General features: G+C 37.3%; 4 protein-coding genes across 5 annotated transcripts; all 4 read left to right on the top strand.

Moving 5' to 3' along the window:
• The first annotated feature begins 3778 nt into the window (after positions 1–3778).
• On the top strand, positions 3779–5533 carry LOC113725487 (dof zinc finger protein DOF3.6). 2 transcript variants are annotated; one of them, XM_027248668.2, is made up of 2 exons: positions 3779–3947; positions 4148–5533. In XM_027248668.2, the coding sequence occupies exons 1-2, from the start codon at positions 3897–3899 to the stop codon at positions 5138–5140; spliced, it is 1044 nt and encodes a 347-aa protein (XP_027104469.1). In that variant the 5' UTR covers positions 3779–3896; the 3' UTR covers positions 5141–5533. The 2 variants fall into 2 exon arrangements, with proteins under 2 accessions (XP_027104469.1, XP_027104470.1); XM_027248669.2 differs by having other exon boundaries at positions 3780–3947; positions 4184–5533.
• A 5350-nt stretch (positions 5534–10883) lies between these two features.
• LOC113723780 (CASP-like protein PIMP1) lies at positions 10884–11702 on the top strand. Its single transcript, XM_027246753.1, has 4 exons — positions 10884–10919; positions 11003–11100; positions 11256–11388; positions 11520–11702. Exons 1-4 carry the CDS (start codon positions 10884–10886, stop codon positions 11700–11702), a joined length of 450 nt encoding a protein of 149 aa, XP_027102554.1.
• A 1869-nt stretch (positions 11703–13571) lies between these two features.
• LOC113723779 (CASP-like protein 4D1) lies at positions 13572–15195 on the top strand. The gene is made up of 3 exons (XM_027246752.2): positions 13572–14087; positions 14235–14367; positions 14860–15195. The coding sequence occupies exons 1-3, from the start codon at positions 13792–13794 to the stop codon at positions 15061–15063; spliced, it is 633 nt and encodes a 210-aa protein (XP_027102553.1). The 5' UTR covers positions 13572–13791; the 3' UTR covers positions 15064–15195.
• A 2919-nt stretch (positions 15196–18114) lies between these two features.
• LOC113725480 (heat shock cognate 70 kDa protein-like) lies at positions 18115–23760 on the top strand. The gene is made up of 2 exons (XM_027248660.2): positions 18115–18652; positions 21769–23760. Exons 1-2 carry the CDS (start codon positions 18439–18441, stop codon positions 23535–23537), a joined length of 1983 nt encoding a protein of 660 aa, XP_027104461.1. The 5' UTR covers positions 18115–18438; the 3' UTR covers positions 23538–23760.
• The last annotated feature ends 628 nt before the right edge of the window (positions 23761–24388 follow it).

The raw sequence follows: 24388 nt of genomic DNA, 5'->3' as shown, positions 1-24388 counted from the left end.
TTTTTTCTCGTATCAACACATTCAACAACGTGGCCTGGATTCCGACGTTTTCATGGCGCCTCTTGGTTCCCTCCCACCATTAGAATTTAGATACGCAGTGAGTCGACGAGAGTGCCTGCCTAGTTGTTGTCTTGAGGATAATTATTAGTTAGTAGACAACATGCGATGTTACGAAGATGACGTGCATAAATAAATGTGTCTGTCATCTATATATTCTTTTCTTTTATCCATGTCTGCATATATAGAATCACGAAAAGCATTATGTACAAGCTTGGTTGAATTGATTCTCATAATGGACTGCGTTTTTATCCTACTGAATTGGACGGATGAAGGATCATGACGTGATTGCGATGATACAACTGATTCCTGAAAATGTGAGGGTATGTTTTTGTTTTAACAGTTTTGAAAAGCCAAAAATTGTTCTCGACAGGCGGCTATAAGTATAAGGGCTGCTTCTTCTTTCTAATAAACTAAAACCTTAGTTTCTTTATTAAAACCAAACTTCATCTTCCTATATAATGTTTTTGCTATACTTGTTCTTCAGAATTGTATGTCATGCGGAGAATTCTGAGGAAAAAGGAATAGGAAACTATTTGTTTCAAATTGCATTATTCCAGAGAACTAATACAACTTGGTTGACGTTTGGAATGCAAAATGTTTACATAGAAGAAAAGCCGAGTTGTGTAAATTAACATAAAGCTCATACGTTATAAAGCGTGGAATCTTTTCTTTTCTGATGTTTGTCTCTCATGCACATTTTCCTCCCTCAAGGAATGATAACGAAAAAGATCGAGACTAAAGCAACGAGAATACAGATTGCACTGAGAAAGAAGGGAAAAACCGAAAATGGCATGAAAACAAAAGAACAGTATCGATAGTCGGATCGAATGTTCTTTAGTTACAATTTTCTTTGAGGAAAGAAATGTTGAACCATTGACAAAAAGTACTTCCACTAGAATGTTCAGTCATATCCATGCAATCAATATAGTATAATATAATTCAGAACATTGATTTGATCAGTCTTCCGAAAAAAGAATGTCCTATATATGGTCTTAATTACTAATTGATTAGTTCTTGATCTCAACATAAAAATTAAAGGGTTTGAATGTTTTCGTCGACAGTGTGGAATGAGACATTTATCTACTAATTAAAACGAGATATATTTCTTAGGATGATTTAGTTAACTATTTTCCAAAGAATTCTAATATTCGCCTCAAATCATGATGACCATATAAATTTGTTCAAAATAAAGCGATACATGGGGCCGCAAGACTATTATATTAACACGATAAGCATACTAAGTTTTACCTCCAATGATTAAACCAAAAGATCTTTCCTTTACCGAAAATTCTTGCTGCTACCTAATTGCTTCAGCAGGAAAATAATTCCTTAGCCCCATTTTTCAGCGGTGATGGGGACCCTTGGCATTGGGTGGTGAGACCTCATTTTCACAGCTAAAGATGGAGAGGTGTTGACGAAATTTGATTTTGGTAGGGCAACGCACGGAAAAAGAAGGTATTGCAGGAGGACGCTGCGGATATGACGTGGCACGTGAGAAAAGCAGCAAGTCTCCCGACCATAAGCATCTGAGCCTCACGACCAGTCTCTTCCTTCCATCTCTCCCGGCTGCGCCAGTCTTCCCCTCCTCATTCCTCAGCCCTCCCGCCCCACAAATATTTTATGCATGTCGCCACCACACACATGCAGGGATTGGATTCCTTCGTCTAAGGTGTGCTCCATCATATGGTGTATAGATGGTAGTAGTTTTTACTAGTCCAAATGACCAAGTGCAGAAAAGTATTTTAAGTTAGATGATGCGTCACGTTTGGAGGGGTAGCCATTGATCAGATCGTATACTTGCCTGCTTTCGCCATCCCCAGATACTCGTGGAAATTTAAGCAAAACCGAAGAACATGTAATGTACATTTCCCATTAATTACACTAATTAAACTCAGAAGGAAAAACAAATAGTAAGTTTTTTGGACAGGAAGACTTGTTATTGTGTGCGGATTTGAGGTAGGGCAAGTCACTTGCATCGCAAGTAAGGATCAAGATTGCACTTAATTGCGTTAGTCTATGTAAGGCTTCATTCACCCGGGGGGGTATGGGTTCCTCTTTAGGGTCTAGCAGGCTCCTTGTGGAGGTTAATATCCCACATCGGGGTTGGGGGGGTTTGGGTGGTTAGTATATTAGTCTCCTGTGAGACCCTCAAAAGTTACCGGCTTTTGTGGATTCTCACGGGTTAAGGTTAGTAAAAAAAAAAAAAAATATGTAAGCCTCGCAAGTTCCTTCACTGTTTGTATATGTAAGTTGTAGCTAGCAAGCTGCCTTGCGTCCTTGTTACGTTCCAAATGTTGCTGACCCCTGCAATTGATCGATTGATAATTAATTCACTTTTTTTTTCTCCTTTTTATTTTATTTATTTTAACCCCTACAATTGATGGATAATTCACTTGGCACAACATTCATATTAGAAAAAGTTTTATGCTTGTTGGAATGCTAAATAAGACCATGCGGCAATTGTTCCAAAACTTTGAATTGAGCTGCAAAGAGAATAAACTTGACTTTGGCTGATTCCAAAGTGAAATTACCATGGAACACTTTCACTGTGAAGAGCTACGGATGGACTATATATAACCTGTTGAATACGGTTAAATTACAAATAAAATAATGATAAGATCGATCCTGAGAGCTGATCTCATTATGTGGAACTCCTTTAATTCGATGGAAAGTTCTTCTAGCCAATGGGTTTGAGAGCAAATTGATCTACTCAACCTTTGACTGCATCATGATGGCCAATGAATCGCTGCCTGCCCTTTTCCATGTAACATTCAATTAGGAAGTTCATATATTTATCGACTATTTAATTTCTAGAGAACCGGCATGTTGTTAACAAGACATTAATTAACCGAATGTTTCTGTAGAAATTATAAAAATGCACACTTTTCATAATTGGAAATCAGTTTCAAATTTCATGGAAAAACCTAAAAAAAAAATTATTATCTGACAATAATTTTGAAAGAACTTAAAATAGAGCAGCACATAACCAGCAGATTAATTCCATATCTTTATATAATCACAAGAGGATGCATGTCGGCCAGGCTTGGCTGTGCATATAATCACCGGCGGTAAGTAATGAAACATCAGGAGAATAAGGCATTGTATCAACTTACTGACTATTCATGTTACCACAGTAATCTACTTTAAAAGATGAGCAAAGATGGCTTTTCATATGATAATGTTCATGATATCTGCCTGTGCACTATGCACGAAAATTTATACAAATCGGCGGGGACATGCCGGAACAAAGAAACTTACATTCCAGGGTCACATTTCCATCACATAACCCCACCAGGCCCTGCCTTTTCCTCAAGTTTATTCTTATCTAATGCAAATCAAAACCCACACCCAAATTTTTTTAGTCAATTAGGAACATAATGAAGTGTATGTACAGGCTTAAAAAAAAAAAAAAAAACGAAATCAAAAGTGTATGTACACCATAATTAGATATATATTAGAATATTAGATTAGGGTTCCATTCACCATTAGCATCTGTCTTTATCAGTGCATGGCCATCAAATTTCCTTTTTTAATTAAGGGTTTTGTATTAGAAGCACAAAGTTGAGACCTGTAAATAAAGAACTAGTCGTATGTCTTCAAGCCCTGAAATTAATTTAAAAAAAAAAATAAGAAAGAGAGAAAGAGAAAGAGGAAGGGGAGGGGAACGGGGAAAGAAGAACAAACCACTATAATAAATAAGCACCACTCCTTTAACTTTATAAATCTTCTTCTCTTTTGGTCTATACCATCTTTCTCTGCAACTCTCTCTTGTTGATGTGATTCTCCACCATAAACCACATCAACCTTTACAAAAGAGAGAAAGGTCCAGCACCACCATGGTATTCTCTTCTGTTCCGGTTTATCTAGATCCTCCCAATTGGCCACAGGTAAACTACTGATTAGTAATATTATTACCAAGGTTTAATTTCTCCACCCTCTTTTCCCAACCAATCTTAAATCCCCTTAAACAATAACTAATAGTGAGACCTAACTAATGGAAAAGATACATATCCACGTAAATATTCCGAGCTAGCTACCTTTTTTTTTCCTAATCTTTTTTTCTTCATTTTTTTCTTGAATATTCCAGAAAATATTTGATGCATCTGGCTTTACTTTCCTGCAGCAACAAAATCCGCAGCAAGTAGCTGGTGATGGTGAAAATTCTCAATTTCCACCACCTCTTATGCCGCCCCCACCTCCGCCTGGAGCTGGGGGCACGGCATCTATCCGACCTGGCTCGATGGCCGAACGAGCTAGGCTAGCAAAGTTACCACAGCCTGAGGCAGCCCTCAAGTGCCCCCGCTGCGAATCTGCAAACACAAAATTTTGCTACTTCAACAATTACAGCCTGACGCAGCCCCGTCATTTCTGCAAGACTTGTCGGCGATACTGGACTAGAGGAGGGGCACTAAGGAACGTCCCAGTTGGAGGAGGATGCCGAAGAAACAAAAGAAGCAAAGGAAGCAGATCAAAGTCCCCAATGACTAGCGACAATCAAAGTAGCAATTCCACCTCAACTAGTGGAGTTTCTACTAATAATAGCTGCTCCACTGATGTAATGAGTCATTTGCCACCTCCACCTCCGCTATCTTTCTTTCCTCCTCTGCATAATCTTGCTGATTTTTCGAATGTGGATATCGGAATGAGCTTTGGTGGAATCCATCCAACAGTTACGACCAGGCCCGGTGCTGGAAGCGAAATTGAGTTCCAGATTGGTAATACTTTGGGTGCTGGGCCACTTAATTTGTCATCTCGATTCGCAGACCAGTGGAGACTGCAACAAGTGCAGCAGTTGCCATTTCTGGGTGGATTGGAACATTCAGCTGCTGCTGGAGTGTATCATCTTGAAGGTGAAGTTATTGATCAGCCATTAGGATATGATGGCGTGACAACGGATCAGCTGACATCTAAAACATTGGAAGCTCATGGGGGTTCAGTCAAGCTGGAAGAAAATCACCAAGGGCTGAACTTGTCGAGAAATTTCTTGAGCATTCCTGGGAATGATCAATATTGGAGTACCACTGCCAATGCATGGACAGATCTCTCTGGTTCTACTTCTTCAGCTAGCCATCTCATGTGATAATATGGTATCCCTAATCTTGAAAACGTTATCAATATTCAGGCATGTGTGTCTTAAAGCGAATACGGGTTCTGGTAGCTAGAAAGAAATCTTATCAGAAAAGAATATGATCAGGATCGATTGTTAAAAGATGAAATGGGGAGCAACGATTTGATCAGCATCTCTTTCGAGCGTCTGCTGAAGAAGTTTGGAAAGGGTAGGCATCGATTTTCATTTTTTTGTTCATTTCATTTTTATGGGATATGCTTACTAGAGAAGTACTGTAGTGGTAGACGTATATGTGTTGATGCCATCTGACAGGAAGGTTTAGGTTCGTTTAACAGATCCACTCCACTGTATTAAGTAAGTTCTTTGTTTTAATTGCGTGGAAGAATTATGTAAATTTCTAAACTCTACCGTATCCTTCCTAAAGTTGAATTAGGATTAATAATGACTCCGCTGGTGAATGTCTCCATTTTGAAGATCATATAAGGATTAAAGATGCTACATTAGAAACGCAATATTAAAGGCACACAACCAATTTTCAAGATTATATATAGCGAAAGGTGGTCCATTTAGATGATGAGCTATTAAGAACGCCAATGAATTCTGGAGAGCAAAAGCAAAGATCCATGCATTTTAGTTGACCTACCACCAATTTGTAATTAAATTTGAAATGTTCATCCAACAACATTGTATGTTTTAAAAGAACTTCATCCAATTTGTAATTAAACTTGAAATGTTCATCCTTGTACTTCTACGTGCATTCTAGGCTTGTGACTTCAATTTACAATCTTTTGCTGTGAACAAATTTTTGGAGTCGGTGCTTGGACAAGATCACGAGTCAAAGAGAGACATACGAAGCCTCTTGACGAAATGTAAAGCTTTTTCTTCAGTCAACAAGAGGCCATTTGCTACTTTGACAAGATAAATCATCTTATGGTTTCCATTTTGACGTATTTTGTGATTGTGTACTTGTCCACTGGAAGCCCTGGATGTTTGGCTGAATATAGTAGCTACGGGACTAATTGGTTAAATTCATGCATGTTGCTTGACTCCCCCATACCTTGCAACTTTCTTCTTTCACTAACATAGTGACCAGGAGGCAGGAGCAAGTTAACTAAGATTTAAGAAACTCAATCCAACGCTGGAAGTCTGAGAATCTCTTTCAGTGGAGAGCACTGCAGAAGTTGCATTCTAGAAGTAGTTTGCTGGCCATGAACGCTGTTTCATGAAACCGGCCATGCTTAAATTCACAAATATGGAAGCCAGAAAGCTGAAATGAGTCATGGTTCACGGTACCAAGTTTCTTTAATCACCAATATGGTAATCCCAAATTCCCAGATACCCCTATTTCTCGTGTATATATTTTGGAGTTGTCATAAATTGAGGTAGTCACCTTTCACCCTTCCAAGATTACTGCTGAGCAGACATTTATTTAAGTTCGTGCCCATGCTTTGAAATTTAGAGAGAGAGAGAGAGACAGTTTGCAAAGCAATGATCTTGCAATTATGATGAGGCAGTGAGGCATCTAGAGAGGGTTAGTGAATCGTACTTGTTTGTTGTTTCTGGAGACTGGAGTGAGTGAGATACGTAGGTTGGTAGTTAGCAGGACGGGCAGACAAAAGAAAGAGAAAAACGCCAAATTCTCACGCAAAACCATGACGGGGAAATGAAAGCATTCTCGAATTGTAGGCTTGCTTGGAGAAACTGAGGTATGAATCAACATCAACGTCTAGTCATTTAGACCAAATGACTGGAAACAACTTTTTCATATAATTAATTGAGAATCGAGAAGGGGGAAAAAAAACATGTTTTGAGTACATAGGATATGGTATAATTAACTTACTAGGAATTAAGGACTATTTTACTAGTATGCATTTGATACCAAAATTTAAACTTAACTAGAGCAAAACTAAAATACGGCCTCTAAAGTTCCATAGTACTGGAGTAAGAGCTTTGTGCATATATAATACCAAAACGGATTTTGTTTGCCTCGTTTGCTCATGTAATTGAATGAACAATTACCATTTATGCAGCTTTTATAACATGAACACTACTCCTGATATGTGTATTAAACAAAATAGAGTACTGGTGGTCAGGAAGAGAGGGAGGGGGGGGGGGGTGGGGATCAGCAGCTGGTTTTGATAAGAGTAAGGAATCTGGGTCTGGATTTGCTTTTACAGTGCCCAAGATCCCTTATAGGTAGACATGAGAATAAAGCAAATTCAGGTTCAACCTATAAAATCACCCGTCAATAAAGCGACACTGTGTGTCTGTGTGTGGGATGTAAGCAATCCAACAGTGATGAGGTTCCTTTTTCTTTTCTTTTATGGTCGGTCACCCTTATTGTACTGTTGTATTTTATCCACAAATTATCGATGCCATCAAAATATTACTAGTACTATTTGGATCTCAAAAATGCTCTTGTTTTTGTGTCCACCACCGCGTTACAACAGTTGATGTCCATATAAGTTGGCGTGAGAGGATCCCTCTGTTTCTGTGGCAGCCTTTTGAGAAGTTCTTGTTAGTTTTCTTTTTCCCCATCTACACTTCCAGCTGAGTCTAATACAATCATGCCAACACCCCACCACCCACTCCTCCTTCTTCTCTAGATTCCAGCTTGTGTATATATGCTCTTCTTCTGGGATCTACCTCACAGGCCTCAGCTAATTAACGAGCCAGTTGAAGCGCATGATTAATGATTTAGAAGCTTATTAAGTCTGTGACCGTCTAATTCTCTATGCCCCTTAAGATTTGTCTACGCATACTGCTAACAAAACATGCAGTAGAATTTAATTAGGATGGTGTGGTACTAGTCTCGATTTGAGTATTGAAAGTTTATAGTAAAATTCGCCGCATTTAACTAACAAACAAAATTTTGCATCTCACCAATCCGGGCGTTGTACATCCCGTTGGGGCAAATTTCACTTTCTTACCTTGAAAATCCTAAGACTATGTCGTGGCACTTTACAGTTTCAACTTCCAAGTATGGAAATGCAATGCCCTCGTTTTTTACACTTAATCTCAACTCAAGATGTTAAAATTGTGCTAAACCACAGTGAATTTAATTTCTGATAATATTAATTATTCATGGATGTTGAACGTAATCTGTCGAGTGGGTCGACAAATTTGACTAGTTGAAGAATCAATACAAACTTGATTAAAAAGTTCAGGAACTTGATTAATTTCATACAATTAACCCGACTGAAAAACTAGAAAATAGATTTTGGTATATATTTCAGTAATTCATAGCAGGTTGGCACAGATTTTGATGGTAGTTCAAATCGGTCAGCAACAGCAAATTGGAAACAAGAAACGAAATTCCTTGACCCTGAAAAATTCCAAGCTCATCATTCATGAGAACCGCGAAAGAGCAGTAACATTTCGAGGAAATGATGAATCACTTCAAGGTCATTGTTTATAGTACGGTTAAGATAATCATTGCTTTTGTCGCGTAATCCACAGAAGAATGCTGCGTCAGGCATCAACGGTGGGGCGATGTTCTTGGCTTTTCAATCATCGTCTGTCTCAACTCTCGTCTCGAGGGGTAATGTCCCATACTGTTGCTTGATTAATTGGATTGCATGGTCTTTCGGCTTCCATCTAATTCAACAGCAACAAATTAAAGCAAAATGGAAGCTTGCGTAATCCAGCACTAATTTTGCATGGCGTTTTCGTTTAAAGTTCTTTTTATCTTCTTCTAATGCCGCCAAACCAGCACCCTCATGCTCTCTTAACTTATTATGCGGTCATAGATGTAGAAATTTTGACTGGTCTTGAAAACCTGTTGCTTTTCTTTTCCTAAAGTGAGGGAGAGGGACAGAGAGAGAGAGATTGGGTTTTCCACAAACCTATGCTCAAAAGAAGGCAAACCCTCAATCGAGAAAACTAAACTGAACGGAACAGTGACGTCTCGGCTCCGCTAAAGTCGAGAAAGATAGAGTTGTTCGTTAATTAAGATGGATGACCAGACAATTGTGCTTTAGGAAGGGTGTTTATTAAAAGTTGGCAACGGACGACGAATGGGAAAAAATATATATATACTTAAGGAACTTAACGTAGTAAGACTTCTTCTTTTTTTTTTTTCAATTTTATTTATTTAAATGTAATGTGGTGAAAGAAGATAAAACCAACAATCGAATTTATTAATTTCTAAATCACGGATCAAGCACTTACATGGTCGCCGCTTTGTGGATGTATCATGCCCAAAAGCTAATGGTGGTCTTTGTCTTTCCATGCCTAGCGCCCCAATTAATCACTACACCTAGGACGTCACTTTCACGTACAACACGATTTTTCCCTATTCCTCTTTCGTCAATCATCATGATTAATGTTTCAGGACCCCCTAAATTTTTTTCTTAAAAAAAAAATATATAAATTTGCCAGTTCGTTTATATTATAGATTTCAACCATTATGCAATGAATTTCAACTATGACTTGGAATTCACCTTGCTAGGAATCTATCACAGAATCTAATTACCTCTTCCTTCGTATCATTCAATTCATAGCTCCGGAAACAAAGGCTTTTGTTACTTTTGACATTAGCCTTGCTTTCCATCATTTCTCCAAATTATTTGGTAACCTGTATGCCTAAAAATGGCTTCGTGGAATTGTTTTCCAATCAAACTTTTAATCCATTCTAGGTAATTTTAGTTGCCTACACGGTTATACCTGTTGTTTCCACTCAGTCTATGGGCCTTAAAAGAATTCCGCATCGTCACCAACCAAACCAATGTGAAGTGAAAAACGGTTCGCAAAATGAGACTAAATCTTTGTCTGGAATGGGCCTAATTGTGAACTTAAATGGGCCAAATGCAAAGTTATTATTATCCACGTATCTATTTTCCTAAGATCAAGAAATTTTAACAGCACTTAGCTTCAAAAAAAAAAAAAAAAAAAAAAAAAGAATTTAGTACTCCGTATTTTGATAGTTGGAGCTTGGAAGCGTACACCGGCTGTACAGTGCCGGCCTTCTCCCCACAGATTAAAGGCAACGAAGTTATATTTTGGAGTTTTCCCATCTTAGATTCAGGAATTTGACAATCAAAATACAATCAGTTCTGATACTGCTAGGATTACCGGGATTAAATGGTAAGTAGGTTAACCCAAGACCAAATTGAACACTTTAAAAGAGGTCGGCAAAACCCAATATGAGAAAAAAAAAATCAAAAGAAAATTGGCATAACTTTACGTAGATTTTCGAAGGAGACGGATTTTTGGGTTCTTGTTTCACTTTTGAGCTTAAGTATGAACCACCCTCCCAAAAAAAAAAAAATCATGTATGAAACCAAAGCAAGCCAAAACTCATCTTTAGCATGTCCATCCAGCTTAATTGAATACTCCGACTGACTACTGATCTAATTGACGTTGCAATCAAACTACAGCAGATTTCAATAAGGCCGGATTGAGTGAAATTTTTTGAAGTTTTTATATGCTTTCCTTTTTTTATCTTTTTAACTTCGTCGTGAGACTGGCTAACGCCGTGTTATCACTGCTCTACAATGTGTGAACTTCCAGAACTTGTCCAGCCCCACATGATACCCAAAGTCCTTCGGAAGCGACATCCACTAGGACTTAAATGGCTGAACTAACCGAGAATAGTCTACTATCCTGTATAAACTGAAGGAAGAAAAGCTGTTAAATTATGAAACAGGAGAGCATCAAACATTCATAACTGAGAGCGAGCGAGAAGACTGACAGGCCATAAGTCTATTTGTGTAGTGCAATAAATAAGAACATTAAGCATTCGTAAGTGAGGAAAATGACCCCTTCACCGGTCAATGCCACATCTTCTCCCGTACCATCCAAAGGCCTGATTTTATCAGTACTGGGACTTGTAGCGAGACATTTTACGGTTGATTTGCCTCCTCATCCCGCTAGTTCTCATCATCATCAACACTGTTACTCAACACTGTTACTACGGTTGATGATGAAGGCTATGAATACCAAATCAGGTTCAATGATTTTTATGCGTACCGGTAAGTTCAAGTGCATGCATGCTTGGGCTGCTGCGTGATTGAAATTGGAGTCTGCTGCACTTGCATGCATCGATCAATCTCATGATGATTTATTTGGCTATCATGCATGCATGCGTGGGAATTGAAATTCACGTCCGCTAATTCTAAAATTGCAGTTACTTGGTGGCTTCTGCTGTTGTTGGAATTGCCTTCACTCTCATACAATCCGCTTTCGATATCTTTAAAGTGAGCACTGGAAATCGACCTGGTGGTGCGGGCTTCTATTTGCTCGACTTTTATGCCGACAAGGTATTTATGTTGTTTTTTGTAATGCAATTCTGCTCGATACAATGTTAGACATGTAACCTCAGTGTATATTTATTAGGTCATTTAACTTTGCTTACACGAAATGTCATGTTTATTCTTTTGGGCTTGAGCAGGTTACATCCTACTTGCTTGCCACGGGTGCTGCTGCAGGGTTTGGCCTCTCCGTTGATTTGAACCGGGCACTAGGAAATGACTCGTCGTCCCTCACAGATTTTCTTAATAAAGGAATTGTGGCAGCATCTATTTTCTTAGTAGGATTTGTGTTCTCAGCTGTATCATCAGTTTTTTCATCTTAATTTAGCTCTTCCAAAGAGAGGTTAATATAGTTCCCAAGACTCCCACATTTGAAGATGGATTCTCCGGGTCAAATCAACCATACACACCCGGCACATGGAAAGCTCTTTGTTCACTCTTTGGTCTTCTTTTCTTTCCTCTAAATCTGTTGTTTAGTTTAGAAAAATAAATCTCGGATAGTAATCACCTTATTTATGTTATTCCATTAGGTGAGTCGCGTTTGTACCAGAGAAGATAACTTCTCATCTTTTTAAGCTATTTCTAGTACGTTAAATAAAATGCAAGAAAATTTTCTTGCCTGAAATCCTGAGACAAGATTTCGTGTAAGATAATTCTGGTATATACCATCATGCTTACCATTCCATTTTACTTGTTTACCACATGTTTATGTTTTTGTTCCAAACGAGGACCCCACTTCTAATAGTTGCAGGTTATTACTGTCAAGTTGTTTGTAATGTCTAGATGAAATTTGGTAAAATGCTTTGCCTATGACCTATGTATAGGCCTGGGTTCGAGTGAACAAATTAAAGATGGGTGATTATTCACTCTTAATCCTCTTCGTTAAAAAAAAAAAATGGAGAGGAAACTTATAATCACTATTTCGTGAGAAATGCTACAAGTATAATAATAATTGGTCAATTTACTTGAGGAGGCCTATTAGTTCCTAGTTAACAATTAATTATCATTTTTCTGCTTTCAAACTAGAAGGAAAGACATAATTTGGACCTATTAATACACTTCCCTAACTATATATACAGGTTCATTGTTCACAATCATCCCAAATTTAAGCCCTCGCATTCAAATGCTTGGCTTACCAAACCATGGAGAATTCTACGTCTTGACTAACATGCATCCTGGGAAGAGTACAACATGCCTGTTTATGTAAATTGGAGACGAAAGTACCCATTTAAGAGACTTAATTGCAAATCTTCAAGAACTCAAGAAACGGGACTTATAATGTCAGAAGAGCAATTCTGATTGCTATTCCTTTTGTTTGGTTCTTACCTCCATCAATTAGTTATTGAAGTGAAGATGGAAAGTAAATCAGAATGCTTTCTTTTTAGTTTTAGCTTTTGTAACGGGGCCAAGGATGTTGTTAACTTATTATGATAAAAACTTTAGCTTTATATGCAGTATGAAAGCTCTCCCTAAATAAATTAGGGGTTTGAAAGCCGATAGTTCTGTCACTACAGGCATCCTGATGAATTGAATACTTCTGTCATGTAATCCAAAAAAGATTACGGAGGTTGCCAACAACTGTTTGTCTCTGCCAGTAAAGTCTCAAGATATTGCACAATTGTTTGCATTTCCTCATCTTTACTCAACTGTACGATATACATACAAGATAATGGCGTTTTGTTGAGTTAGTGTTTGAGCTCTGTTTATTTACTTTTACGATTCTACTAGTATGATCGACAATGTAATTGTAAGATTATGGACAACTCTCTCATTCTTCAATTAGAATTTTGAATATTCACCAAAGTGAAATAAAAATTCTTGAAATATTTGGATAACGAAACAGAAAAACGATAAATTAAAAAAAAAAAATAGTAGTTAAGGCTGTTTCAAAGTTACCACTTCAATTCTGTCATTTCCTATATTCCTTACTTTTAATAGTCCCCATGTCTAACTGCGCGATGAGGACTGCGCAAGATGAAACATACACAACTTAGATTTTGAATGTAGTATGAAGTAATTTTTCTGGCAGGACAAAAGAAAAAACTAAACATTCTGATTGTTTCAACACGCTAACACTCAAGATGGTGGAAGGCTGGGAAAGTACCATGTAGTTAAGTTAAAAACTTAAATGGCTGAAATTACAACGTACATATCAGTGAACGCCCTACGCTGGTGTGCTTGTTGATTAATATTAATTGCAGGCTAATCGTCTTGTTTCCAGGGCTAAAAATTTATCAAGAAAGATCGCTTCAGACAAAAAAAATTATAGATACATACACGGCATTATGCTTTATCAGTAACAGACATTCAGACCTGAACCGGCTGTATATCAACAAGTAGCAATAGTAGTATAAAACTGCACGGACCAGTCATAATTATTCATGTCAAGAAAGACTCGGGACAGCAAGATCGATGGAGCCTCCGTCATCCGCAGGCTCGCCTCCGCCATCAACACCTCCGCCTCCACCATCCACCAACACAGCGTCTCCGACCTCTCCCACGGCCAACCCTCCTCAATCGTCGGCCAGGCCTGCACCATTTACAGTTACGTGCACGGCAGGTTTACCAGTAATTGCACTTGTTTTGCGGCTTCTTACATTTGTTTTCCTTCTCATCTCGCTGATTATCACCGCCATCGACACCGTCACATACGTCGATGACTCCGGCCTCGAAATAAAAGTCGACTTCAGTGACCTCTATGCTTACCGGTAACTAAGCTGCATTATATATAAGCCTGCTTTGACTACAACTACGCATAATCAAGATTTCAATGACCTGATCAGATACTTGATACTTCATCTTTAATGGGAGTTTATTGTTGTGGACTACTTAAGTATTTTATTATTCATCCACAGTTACATGCTGTCTACAACTGTTATCGGAATCACCTACACCCTCCTACAAACCGCTTTCGCAATATTCCAAGTGAGCACCGGCAAACGATTTGGTGGTGCTGCTTTGTGTTATCTGGATTTTTATGGTGACAAGGTATGTCTCGTATCTTGCATGAAACCTTCTATACGGAATCGTGGAGTATCCGAGAGAATTGTATGTATGGGGAGAAAAATTGAACGACAATTAATGATTGCAGATGGTATGTTATTGAATTAATTAATGGACGTTAATACAGTATCGACTGAGATTGAACCTGTATTTGATAATGGTTTGATTATTAACGAGGATTATATGAAAACTAAGTAATTTGCTGCTAGTGACTTCAACAAAAAAAATTTTTTTTTTGGTTTAAGGAAAAACATGCTTTCTATCTTAACCTTGGATTATTCTAGTTGTGGATAAGAGTTTTATGTACTCTATTTTTTTTTTTTTTGTCAATCAAAAGAGATTTTACTTTGTCACTGACTATGGCTCGTAGTACATAAATTGCTTATGCCAAGAGCGAATATGCAGCTATTTGGAAAATGTGGTTTAATTTAAGGGAAATGATACTATTTGTTAGACATTCCCTTTGGTTTTGAGCAGGTTATTTCCTACATGTTGGCCACGGGCGCTGCAGCAGGGTTTGGGATCACAGTCGATTTCAATCGCTTACTACTGAAGGGCACGGACGCCTCAGATTTTCTCAACAAGGCAAATGCTGCTGCCGGCCTTCTAATTGTGGCATTTTTGTTCTCAGCAATATCATCGGTCTTTTCATCTCTGGCTCTTCCAAAGCTGGTTCCCTAGATCGGTTTGATATTTGTTAGGGAGAAATAAAATATGTTGGTAAAGGATAACTTGGGGCAGAGAAATTGTAGCTTCTATTGTCATTTTGCTATTTATTTAATAAAATAATCGACCCAAAAGAGTGTTACAAAATTAAGAGACACAAAATAATTAAGTACCTCACAAATTGAGGGACAAACGAGACTCATATTATTAGACTACGCTCGTAATTGTGAAACTTGAGATGTTAATTACCACCAAAGAGAAACCCGTTTTTAGGCACAGCCCTCTAGCCTTTGTGGGATTGGAGCTGTACCTAAATGGAACAGTGTAGTAAGAGATTCTCCACTGTATTTACATTTTTTTTCTTTTTTTTTCTAATACCTGGTGGAGCCATATATACATCTGATTGGTTGGAATTCATGTCGTGGGCCAAAAGAGAGTGACAAAGGGACGTGAAATTTTCCACAAGTCAACTTCTAAAAAACCATATATACATCTGATGTGTTGGTATATATACAAATGATCGGTTGGTATTCATGTTATGGGCCAAAAGAGAGTGACAAAGGGACGTGAAATTTTCTACAAGTCAACTTCTAAAAATTCAATGGTACAATAATACACAAGTTTTTCATATACAATAGTATAATAATATATAATAAAAAATAATTTTAAAAACACCACATCCATAGATATATTAAAAATAACTCTAAATATACAAAAAAAATAAAATATGCACTATTTTCTTCTTCCATCGATCACCACCACCCACCACCACCATCCCTACCCACCATCGTCACCATCCACTCCATTTTCCTATTTCCTCTCCCTCCCATTCTCCCTTCCCCTTCCCCCCTAAATCTGGGCTCGACTAAAGGAAGGGAAGGGAAAGGAAGAAGGGGAGGAAAGAAATGGAGGAGGAAGATGGGAGGAGAAAAAAGATGGGGGAGAAGGGGAGGAGGAGAAAGAGAGAGAGGGAGGAGGTAGTGGTAGTGGTGGTAATTTTTTTAAAAATGTCACAAAAATTTTAAATTTTAAAAATGTTTCAAAATATTTTCCAAAAACATCTCAAAAAATATCACGAAAAACATCTACAATAAAAAAATTTTCATATACATTAATACAATAAAATATTTCATAAATACTCTAAAAAATAGCTAATTCAAACAGACCCTTTTATTGTTTTGTTTGTCACAACTCAACCAACTCCAACATCTTAATTTAGCATCATGGCATGGAGCCTTTTGGAGCCGCTGGAGCATTCCAAGTCATTCCTATGCTTGACTTTCTGGGTCAGTAATATAACTACCAGCAATCAGCTAGCTTCTTAGCGTGTCGGCCTCGCTGCAAAAGAAATGAAAAATAAAAAAAGAAGAATATGGACTTTGTGGTCGTTTGGCAAAAGTCAATGCTGGTATCTACAGCAATGAAACTTCAGAAACTTTGCACTGCTAAGAAAACAATAGCCTAAGATTCCATATTTATTTTTCCCACCGTACAAAATGTATGAATATATAAACCTTAAACAATGTTGACCAAATACTTGTTGTAAGCTTGGTTCACAGGTTAATTTCCACACCATGTGATAGGTATAATAGCCACACAAATTTTATTATATGATTCCCTTCTTTTTTTTTTTTTTTTTTGTTAAAAATGGAAGTTAGGAGGAAGAAAATATTAATTACTCCATTCCAAGGTAGATAGATATCCGGTGCATTTCTCTTTCGTGCATCTTAGAACAGTACATTGGCTTATTTTAATCGAACCCAAGCTTTTGTTAGGTTATTTCTCTTAGCTGATATCCATTGACTTCGTCATAGTATCAAACATTACTCATCAATATACTTATATAAATATGTACATAGTGCAAGCCAACTTAGTATTTTCCTTGAAGTTTACTTGCTTTGTTTATCCGTTTTCTGTTTCTATTATTAGTCCAATAATCGTTGCATAAAATGAAATTAAGGGAAATAAAAGAGGAATATTCAAACCAGGAAGAGAGTAGTATATAGTAGTATATCCAAGAGGACCAATGTAGGATTCTAAACCAAGTCTATCCTTTAATTGCTATTTTATTAGTTTATCTATTAATTAAGGATAGGGATGGCAATGGGGGCGGGTGCCCGCGGGTGCCCGCCCCGCGGGGGGCTCTCGGGGCGGGGGTTGGGGCGGGGGCGGGGGGGAATTTTTTCCCCCCGCTTAGAAACGGGACGGGGGGCGGGGGAGTATACCCCCGCCCCATCCCCCGCCCCGCCCCCCGCAAAACAAAAAAAAAATAAAAATATATATAATTATATATAACATATAAGTTAATTAGTTATAAACTTATGATAATGATATTATTAGTTAGATATACTATATAATGTATATTAGTTTATGTAATATAATTGATATAATCAATTATATGAATAATTCTACATGTCTACTAATAGAATTTATTAATTAGTTATATTAAATTTACTAATATATTTATACTAAATTTCTAATTACACTTAATAGAATAACACTTTTTTCTAAAAAAAAAAAAGCACAAACACAATAATGAATTAGTGATTGCATTTGTACTAAAAGTGAAAACTTGACTATTTTAGTTATATTTATTTCATCATATTGGATTGTATTAAAATAACTTTTGTTTAATTGTTTTTATGAGTTTCAATTGTAAAATTACAATAAATAATAATTTGGTGATGTGTTAATATTTTAGTACTTGATTATTTATTAAAATTTAATTATAATAAAATTATATAATAAAATTTTATTAACCCCGCGGGGGAAGCGGGGCGGGGCGGGGCGGGGGGAGCAGGAGGCGGGGGACGGGGCGGGGGACGGGGGGAACTAATAGGCAACGGGGCGGGGGACGGGGGAGGGGTCCCCCGCCCCAACCCCGCCCCGTTGCCATCCCTAATTAAGGAAGTCATTTTGTTTTAGTACTCAAGTAACAAGAGGATTTGTTTGTGATGTTTTCTGATTGGTCGGTTTGGTACTTTCTACTTCTTTTAAGTTTTGCTTGTTGCTTTGATTTATTTAAAAGGGCTCTACAGCTGGTTCATTGGTGTATCAAAGGACAACCAAAAAAAAGTTCCCAATTCTGAGCTCTTTCGCTCCTTCGTTGTAAATCAACTTGGTTTCCGGCTTCGGGAAGTTCCTTCGTCTTTTCCACATTTCGACAGAAAGCCTTGCGGCTTGTCTTATCTGTTCATTCATCCAAGAGTTTTGATTAGCATAATATTTGAGAGAGCCTACAAGCTTGGCAATCTGCAACTTCTGTAGTGGGAACTGAAAAGGTATCGCCTGGAAACCTCGGGCGAACTGAAACAGATAGGAAACTTGTTTCTCAACAGCAACGAAGCAGGAACTGAATTTTGTTTTTGATCATTTGGGTGGAAGATTGTAATGGCTGGAGAAGGCGAAGTACCTGCAATAGGAATTGACTTGGGCACCACTAACTCGTGCGTGGCTGTTTGGCAACACGACCGAGTTGAAATCATACCAAATGATCAGGGGAACAGGACGACGCCGTCCTATGTAGCTTTCACCAACGCTGAGCGCCTTATTGGCGATGCCGCTAAGAACCAGGTTGCCATGAATCCCGTCAACACCGTTTTTGGTAAGATCTTATGAAATTTATTAACTCCGATGTATTCCTCATTTCTTTATCTCTCAGTTAACCAACCTTTTTTACTTAACCATTATGTTCTTACTTCTTACATATATTTGTCTAACGCGCGGAAATGCAATATATGTTCAGCGGGAATGAGCTCCTTTTTTTTTTTCTTTTCTTTTCTTTTCTTGAAAACACTTAAGATATTGTTGAAATTTTTGATGGGTTTTTCTGCTAAACTTCATTGAAGTGTCGCACGATTCTTCTTCAAACAAAGGATAAAATACACTTTATCCCCTGTGATTTAATACTTTTTCACATAATTTCTTTGTGGTTTGAAAAATTATGTATAACATCTTCACAATCTGGACTAAAGTGTCAAAATCAGGAAATTTACATTTTATAACAGAGTCAATTAAAATATCAAAAGTACTCATTTGTGAAGTTGAAAATTATTAATTAACCACAAGAGAATTACGTACATATTTTGAAAATCATAAAGGGGTTATGTAATAAAACATAAAATTATAAAAGATTAAAATATCATGTATATTATATTTATATATTTTGGTCTCTTCAATTTTAATATATTTTGGTTATTTTATCCGTTTTATATTTTAAACAAGTATATTCTCGACACTTCCTTGAATTTCATTACAGAGGATTATTTTTTGTTACCTTGACACTTTAGTCCAAATTATGATGATATTATGTATAGCTTTTGTAATTATGGGGATTTATATGAAAAAAAAACTACCATTTATCATTGTAATTACCCTAAAAAACTACCATTTATCATTGTGAATCTGTATTTTCATACGTTTTTTAATGTAAAGTTTCTTTTACAAAAGTAATGTAAAGTTTCTTTTACAAAAGTAATTTTAGGTCTGACATAGTTTACTTAAAAATAAAGAAACGAAACTCCTCGTGTGTACATGACACGAGATGCATCGAGTGGTTATCATTGGAAGATTTTCCATTTTTAGGTCAAAAGTTCTCCCAATCAAAATCTAACCATTGTAAATTCAGTCAGTTAAGGAATTTAACCACTTTAAAACTTACACTTTTTTTTTTTTTAGCAGGTTTATTGAAATTCTGGGATTTAGAACCAAAAAAAAACCTCCAAAGTTTAAAGAGAGTTGAGGATCATATTGTTGAAAGTTAGTTACTAGATGAATCTTGAAAGTCTAACAAAATAGTAGTAAAGTTTCAATTATAATTACATATAATTTCTGGTAATCATTAATTGATAAGCAACCAAATTCAATAAAACTATTTTTATGTACTCTGGTTCGTTTTCAACTTTTCGGTTTCCAAAAATCAAAAACTGCGAACAAATCATCAATACAGACTTTTGAAATGGTTCGAGTGTTTGAAACGTTTAACAACGAAAAGCGTTGAACGGAATCAAAACGGTTGGGCCAGTTTTTTAGATTATCTAAGTAGAAATTATTGTACTAAATATACTTCACAATGTCAATGCATATAGATTAATCTGAAAATACTAAAAAAAGATTACTTCAGTTTCGATCCTTGGAAATATCAACTAAGAACTATTCGTTCTTTAATGTTTTGGTGGTGGGCAGTTAGCTCCCTCCCCAACGTCAGAAAAAAATAGCTTAGAAAACTTTTTTCATTTTTTAACGGTTTCCAAAAAGGGAAAATCATCCAAAACGTCCCTCGCATTTTGTAAAATGACTTTTTTCGTCCCTCACTTTTAAAAGTGTAATTTTATGTTCCTTACATATTCACGTCGGTCAAATTTAGTCCCTAACTAGGTTTCCGATCATTTTTTGGCCAGAATCCATCACGTGCCTTGCACGTGATCATTTTTTAAGGGTAAATTTGTCAAATTATATTTTACATAATCTGATCTATAGTCCTCCACATTTTATAAAACAAATTTTTTCGTCCCTCACATTTTATCACATTTTATAAAATAATTTTTTCATCCCTCACATTTCACAAAATGAATTTCTCCATCCCTCACATTTTACAAAATGAATATTTCCATACCTCACTAATTATGTATGTGAGGGAAATCCTAAAAAAATTGTGTGTGAATACATTTTGTTTAAACACAAGTATATGTCTATTTGATTTTGCTTAATAATACGAATAACATAAATATATGTATGTGTCTATTTGACTTCATTTAATAATACGAATACCATATATTATACGTGATCATTTGATTTCATCTAGTATTAGCTAGTAAATAATCTTGCATTCATTGTTAAGTTGGCCAATAAAACTATTTTCGGTCAAAATACAATAAGAATATGCAAATTAAGGTTCTATTGATAAATATTAGTCATAATCATACAAAAAGAGAAGATAGCCCACAAGTTGGACCCAATTACATACATGTGTTTATACTATTATTATTAAGCAAAATCAAATAGACATATATATATATGTGTGTGTGTGTTTAAAAAAATGTATTCACACACATAATTAGTGAGAAATGAAAAATTCATTTTTTGAAATGTGAGGGATGGAGAAATTCATTTTGTGAAATGTTAGGGATGAAAAAAATCATTTTATAAAATATGAGGGACGAAAAAATTTATTTTATAAAATGTGGAGGACTATAGATGAGATTATGTAAAATATAATTTGACAAATTTACCCTTCAAAAATGATCATGTGGATTCCGGCCAAAAAATGATCGAAAACCTAGTTAGGGACTAAATTTGTCCGATGTGAATATGTAAGGGATATAAAATTACACTTTTAAAAGTGAGGGACGAAAAAAGTCATTTTACAAAATGTGAGGGATGTTTTGGACGATTTTCCCTTCCAAAAATTGCCTTCTCAAGTTGCACAAAAAGATATTACAAGTATTTCAAATCAGAATTAAAAAAAATGCTGCTACTCGAATGTTTATAATAGCTTGTTTTCTGAATCTTCTGATATGTTTTCTAACATATTAGATGCCAAGGCTTTCTAACATTGTCTCCTTTTTTTTTCTTTTTAAAGGAAAAAAAAAAAGAATTTTGTTCTCTATTATCCATCGGAAAACAATTTCTGCTCCCGACTTCGAGCTGAGGCCTTTGCTCGCCTCTGCTTCTGTTGACATCCCATTTTACATAATTGATATCAGTCTGTTGACATTGCAGACGCCAAGCGATTGATTGGGAGAAGCTTCAGCGATTCATGTGTTCAAGATGACATAAAACTATGGCCATTCAAGGTTATTCGTGGTCCAGGCGACAAACCCATGATTGTAGTCACCCACAAAGGGAAGGAAAAGCAATTTGCAGCCGAGGAGATTTCGTCTATGGTTCTTGGAAAGATGAAGGAGATTGCGGAGGCCTACGTTGGGTCCACAGTGAAGAATGCTGTTGTCACGGTCCCTGCCTATTTCAACGACTCGCAGCGTCAGGCAACCAAGGATGCTGGAGTCATTGCTGGCCTCAATGTATTGCGTATTATTAAAGAACCAACCGCTGCTGCCATTGCTTATGGTCTTGACAAGAAGTCTAATTGCAAGGGCAAGATCAATGTTCTTGTTTTTGATCTTGGAGGTGGTACTTTCGATGTTTCAGTTCTCACTATTGAAGAGGGTTTTTTCGAAGTGAAAGCTACTGCTGGGGATACTCATCTCGGCGGAGAAGACTTTGACAACAGAATGGTGGACCACTTTGTCCAAGAGTTCAAGAGAAGGCACAACAAAGATATTAGTGGAAGTCCCAGACCTCTCAGGAGATTGAGGACCGCTTGTGAGAGAGCCAAGAGGGCCCTTTCTTCTGCCGCTCAGACATCAACCGAGATTGATGCCTTGTTTGACGGTATTGATTTTCAATCGACCATTACTCGGCCAAGATTCGAGGAGCTGAACATGGATTTGTTCTCGAAGTGCATTGATCCAGTTAAAGACTGTTTGAGGGATGCCAAGATGGACAAGATTGAGGTCCACGATGTGGTCCTTGTAGGTGGTTCAACCAGGATTCCAAAGGTTCAGGAACTGTTGCAAGAGTTCTTCAACGGCAAGGAGCTTTGCAAAAGCATCAACCAAGATGAAGCTGTTGCCTATGGTGCAGCTGTTCAAGCCGTACTCTTAGGAGGCACAGGCAATGAAAACATCCAGAAGGTTCAGGACCTTGTATTGGTGGATGTCACCCCATTATCTTTGGGCGTACAAACTATCGGAGAAGTCATGAGTGTTGTGATCCCTAGGAACACCCCAATCCCTGCAAGAAAGGAGAGAGTATTCCATACAAGCTCAGATAACCAAACCGTTGTTGCCTTTCGAGTGTTCGAGGGTGAGAGAGCAAGATCAACAGATAACTACTTTTTAGGCAAGTTTAAGCTGCATGGCATTCCTCCAGCCCCTAAAGGAGTCCCTAAGATCAATGTATGCTTTGATCTTGATGCCAACGGGATGTTACATGTCTCTGCGGAGGATAAATTTGCAGGCCAGAAGAATCAGATTACCATCACTAATGACAAGGGAAGACTGTCAAAAGAACAAATCGAGAGGATGGTTCAGGAAGCTATGAAGTTCAAGTACGAGGATGAGCAGTTCAAAAAGAAGGTCAAGGCAAAGATTGGCTTAGAGGATTATGCATACAACATGAAAAATACCATGAAGGTCGATAGCATAAGTTCTCAGCTGTCTCCGGCTGAAAAAGAGAAGATTGAGGATGCGATTGAGGACGCCGTTGAATGGTTGGCAAGAAATCAGCATGCAGAAACGTATGAATTTGAGGAGAAGAGGAGCGAGCTTGAGAGCATCTGGAACCCGATAATCCTCGAGATATACCGGAGTGCTGATGGTGGACGGGTTCCCATACAAGATCATCCTCCTTTCACTGGATCTGGATCTCCTTTCACTGAATCTGGATCTAGTAGCGGTTTTGGTTTTAAACTTGAGGAAGTGGACTGAGCAGAAGCAGCTCACTCCAATTTGCAGTTTTTTTTTTGCCTTTCTGGTGTTGTTAATTCTTATGTCGTTGCATAGTCTGGGACGATCGTAATTTGGTTCTGTATGCTTTTTCGTAAGTTGCCAAACTGTATATCTGAATAATGGGATAATTACTGAACAGTTCAATGTACCCTAAGTCGGAGCGATTGTGATGATAGTATTGCTCAAGCCTTTCCTATGTAAACTTGTTTGGTTTCTGCTTATTTATCATATCAGTAAGGCATTAACGGCGCAGCATTTTTGTAAAGATAACCCAAAAGAATCATTTTAACATCGGTTCCAGACCAATTGGAGTGCCATCCATTCAACAGTCAGTTGGGCATTACAGCTTTGCCAAAAGAGATAATTGATTATACACCAACCAAATTCCAGTGATCTGATTAGTCACTTGTGGAAACCCAGTTAGACATGAATTTGTGACTACTAGGTTTTAAGCTCAAGAAACTATGACTAGATTGACTAGGGCAAATGTACCACTGCGTAATGCTTGCTCCTACTTTTAGGCTGACGACAAGGGTGAAAACGGAAAATATAACCCCTCTCAGTCGAGATCTAATTGCTTGTATTTCTTTTTTTTTTTCCTTCCGTTATTTTTGGTAGGAGATTGCTCGTCATTGGAAGCAACCGCAAGTCTTATGACGCTTGCAAATTATACGTAGGCAGTTTGACTTACATTTTGCTAGCCGTTTCTGATTTTGTTGATTGGTATGATAAAAATTGAATATAATCATGCCCATGAAATTTGGGGGAACTTCCTATTCAAAAATATCGAAAACTTGGGAAACTTCTCCAAAGCTGCAGCGTACGTATAA

The sequence above is a fragment of the Coffea arabica genome, chromosome 2c (assembly GCF_036785885.1).
Source record: "Coffea arabica cultivar ET-39 chromosome 2c, Coffea Arabica ET-39 HiFi, whole genome shotgun sequence".
NCBI classification, from domain to species: Eukaryota; Viridiplantae; Streptophyta; class Magnoliopsida; order Gentianales; family Rubiaceae; genus Coffea; species Coffea arabica.
The sequence above is the reverse complement of the archived record's forward strand: the minus strand, read 5'-3'. Positions and strand labels throughout refer to the sequence as shown.